This window comes from Hibiscus syriacus, unplaced genomic scaffold (assembly GCF_006381635.1).
Source record: "Hibiscus syriacus cultivar Baekdansim isolate YM2019G1 unplaced genomic scaffold, ASM638163v2 tig00111388_pilon, whole genome shotgun sequence".
NCBI lineage: Eukaryota > Viridiplantae > Streptophyta > Magnoliopsida > Malvales > Malvaceae > Hibiscus > Hibiscus syriacus.
Window position 1 is genome coordinate 652,150 of NW_024063076.1, and position 4,258 is coordinate 656,407.

The 4,258-nt window shown below is 36.1% G+C and overlaps 1 protein-coding gene across 1 annotated transcript; it reads left to right on the forward strand.

Moving 5' to 3' along the window:
- Positions 1-1,420, forward strand: LOC120159990 (fasciclin-like arabinogalactan protein 4). Its single transcript, XM_039170462.1, has one exon. It carries the CDS (start codon positions 122-124, stop codon positions 1,394-1,396), a length of 1,275 nt encoding a protein of 424 aa, XP_039026393.1. The 5' UTR covers positions 1-121; the 3' UTR covers positions 1,397-1,420.
- The last annotated feature ends 2,838 nt before the right edge of the window (positions 1,421-4,258 follow it).

Sequence of the window (4,258 nt, forward strand, 5' to 3'; positions counted from 1 at the left end):
ACTCGCGTACTCCCCCACTTGCACTTTGAAACAATCAGAGCATCTCTCTCCACAGTCCACCCATTCTTTTTTCCTTTCACTCTCAAATTCTGCAAAAGACAGAGAGAGAGAGCTCAAAGGCATGGCAGTTCCATTCCTTATTTCCCATATTACCCCTTTCACATTCTTTTATTTCCTCCTCCTGTCCTCATCCTCCTCCTCCTCACCCACCGCCGTCACTGATCTTAACATAACCTCCATTCTCTCCTCTTTCCAAAACTTTACCTCCTTCGCCTCCCTCCTCAGTTCCACTTCTGTCCTCTCCGACCTCACGCGTCGCGAAGACCCCATCACTCTACTTGCGGTCCCAAACCTCTACCTCTCCACTCCTCCTTCCTCTGATCTCACACGCCGCCTCCCTCCGTCCTCACTTGGCGATATCCTCCGCTACCACATCCTCCTACAATACTTCTCCTGGACCAACCTCCTCCAGATCCCGCCCTCCGGCGTCCTCGTAACCACCCTCCTCCAAACAACCGGTCGGGCCCCTGCCAACTTCGGCGCCGTCAACATCACGCGCAACCCATTAACCGAAGCCATTACAATCCAATCACCCGCCCCTTACACCGCTTCAAACGCCACCGTTTTGTCCCTTATCAAATCGCTGCCTTACAATATCACGATTCTCGCCGTCAATTCCCTCATCGTCCCGTACGACTTCAACTTAATGGCTTCCGAAACCCGCCCCCCTCTCGGCCTCAACATTACCAAAACCTTGATCGACGGCCACAATTTCAACGTCGCCGCCGCATTGTTATCCGCTTCCGGCGTCGTCGATGAATTCGAATCGGACGAAGGTGGTGCTGGGATCACTCTCTTTGTCCCCACAGACGGCGCTTTCGGTGATCTGCCGGGAAACCTGAGATTGCAGTCACTTCCGGCTGATAAGAAATCAGTGGTTCTAAAATTCCACGTGCTTCATTCTTATTATCCTTTGGGTTCTCTGGAATCGATCGTGAACCCGGTTCAACCCACACTAGCGACTGAGGATAGCGGCGCGGGTAGCTTCACTCTCAACATTTCGAGAGTCAACGGATCCGTTGCGATCGATACGGGAATCGTTCTAGCGTCGGTTACCCAAACGGTTTTTGACCAAAATCCTGTTGCCATTTTCGGGGTTTCCAAGGTATTGTTGCCCAGAGAGATTTTTGGGAAAGATCCGCCGGGGCATTCAGTGGTAGGGACAGCTGTTCATCCACCGGAATTATCTCCGTCACCGGAGAAATCAGCTTGGTTGAGTAGTCCTGCTTCATCGCCGGTGGGATTTCACGAGGAGATAAAATCCGACGGTCAGAGATTCCGAGCGCTAAGCAGCATTGTTGCTCTATATTGTATGGTACTGTATCTAATGATATGAGCTTCAAATTACTGATTTTTTGGATTTTCTTTTTCTTTTTTCTCTCTTACACTGCCACAAGAGAAGCCATTTTTCTTGTTTATTTTCTGGAATTTTAGAGAGAATGCTGCTAAATTGGCAATGTCGTAATAATAATTTATATGGAAAATGCATCATCCATTTTTGCTTCCTTGTATAAAATATGTAAAGCCTTTCCGTTTTGTAAATATAGTATCTTGCATTGCACTAATCGCATAACTAGTGGATTTTTCAACGGTTTTCTGGGCATTTGGAGTTCAATCCTGTTCCTTTCTTCTGTAATAGGATTACTAGTTTATATCTAAAACCTTATTTTGATCCATTTATCATAACTTCCCCCCTATGCTATACCTTAACGTTTTAGATAATAAATTGTCGATTAACCCGTAAATTTGATTAAAGTCCTCTCTCATTGGTCATCCTTCAATTAACCCCATAAACATGAATTTTATATCTATTATATTGAAAGTATCTTATATTCTACAAATCTATTTTATTGAAAAATATTTTATATTCTACAAATCTAGCATAGAAAACTTGATTTGTTTTAAATAAAATAATAATAAATTTATCATTAACATTCTTTAAAAATAGAATATTATCATATAAATCTATATCATAATTAAATTAATAAGTTTTTAAATATTATTTGATAAAAATATCACAAAAATAAGAATGGGAAAAAAGGGGAAATGAAATTTTCTGATAATTATATCTAAAAGATTAAAGTGTATAAGTTTAAAGGTTTAATACAAAAATTAGTGTTTGAATTTTTTTTCGAAATACGTTTTAATGTTTAAAGAATTTTTCGTTAAAAATAAGTGATTATGTTTCAAATATTATACTTTTAGGTGTTCGGATATTAATCGTCGTTAAGTGACACATGCCATGTTTTTGGTAAGTTTGATAATTTATTTTTAAAAATAAAAAATAAAAACAATTCTTTTGTAAGAAAAAAACTCAAACAACACTCATGCATCCCCTTTGCCTTTTCCCCTTCCATAGTTGTCGGTCGGCCAGTTGTGACTGTCACCATCACCGTCATTTACATCGCGTCAACCCCTCTATCAAACTCTTGTTGATCTTTTGTTGTAATATGTCACTGTTTGCCATGGAAGAGCGTTCAAAGGTTCGTCGGTTTTTAAGCTACTGTCATTATTTTTCGTCGATTCCAACGTCCACAAGCCACACCGCCGCCACCATTTGAACCATCGTGTAATTCCGATCAAAACCCAACTATTTGGCGATGATGATGATGGTTGGAGATGGACGACGACCGTTTAGGTTAATAAATTAAAATTGAGAATTAGGGATTTGGATTTTAGGGTATAGATTTAGAGATTTTGGGTGACAACAAGGATGACGATTGATCAATGGGTGGGTGGCGACGGATGGGTGACCGTTCAACGATGATGATGGTGGTCGGAGATGGCCGACAACAGTTGGTGATGGGGTTTGAAATGAGAGATTTTAGTTTATTATGTTTTTTTATAAATAATATTAGTAAAAATTGTGTTTTTTTAAATAAATTAAACTTTTTTCTTTTTTAATTTAAAAATAATATTTGTATTATTAAAAATTTAAAAAAAATAAATGATAGACACTTAAAAGTATAACCGAGAAAACTTTAGACATTTATTTTTAACGAAAAATTGTTTTAATCATTAAAATGTATTACTAATCAAATTTCAAATACTTGTTTTCGTATTAAGCCTAGTTTAAAAGTAGCACAAATCTAAAACACTCACTCCAGAGCGGCTCTTGAAGCCCAAGTGAGATTTGTCACTTGTCAGCTTACTGTTACGTTCTATAGTGTTATACGCTGGATTAACACAAAGTTGATTAATATTGTTAGTTACTTTAGGTAACATTAAAAAGGTAAGAAATAGCTTAATTTAAGTGCAAGAAGTTGTGTTTTAGAATTAGTTTAACGTAAAATATAAATATTAAATTGATATTTTATTTAAAATTTATAGATCAAATTAATATTTTAATTATTGTTTATAGATCAAATTAAAAATCAACATGTTTTAAACATATCATGCTACCAAATTAACAACATTTAACATTCTAACGGTTAAAATATTATAAATCGATAATACTAGTGACTAAAAATATAAATTATGAAAGCAAGTAATCAAAGCATAATATTTTTAAAAAATAAAGAACAAAAGTGAATACTTATAAAACAAAGATGACCAGTTCAATAGTTTGCCTATAAGGCTATAACATTTTTAAGAATGGACCGACATTGAATGACCAGATTCGTTAATGGGTCAAGGAGATATCAGTTCTATCTCGAAAAATAATCACTAATAGTTTGATCCGACCCAATATGCTGACTTGAATACATTATTTATCTAAAGTTAAAAATTAGGTATAAACTAATTTATTTATGTAGTTAAAAGAATTGTTGTCGTTCTTAGAAGTTACGAATTCGACCATCAACGACTGTAGTTAAGTGATTAAACATTCATTGTTAAATGATTGAGAGTATTTAGAACATATACTACTAGATAATCACCCTAGCTTAATAAAAAGAAAAATGTTAAAAATTAAAATAATTCATTAATAGTTAATATTCAATTAAAATTAAATAAAATAATAAAAAATCAAATTTATTGGAATTAAAGTTACACCTAACATTGTGGGTCCGCCCGGGCCTTATAAAAGAGTAATTGCAAGATATTTCAATTAATTAAATACGTAAAGTCATTGCATAGCTGTAAGGGCAATAGTGAAGAGAGCAAAGAGCCAAGGAGAAGTGGATGACAGAGGGCAGGCATGGTCCCCTCATTCTTTTACGGTTAAGATGGGATATGGGAGTTTTAGAGAAGGCGTGTT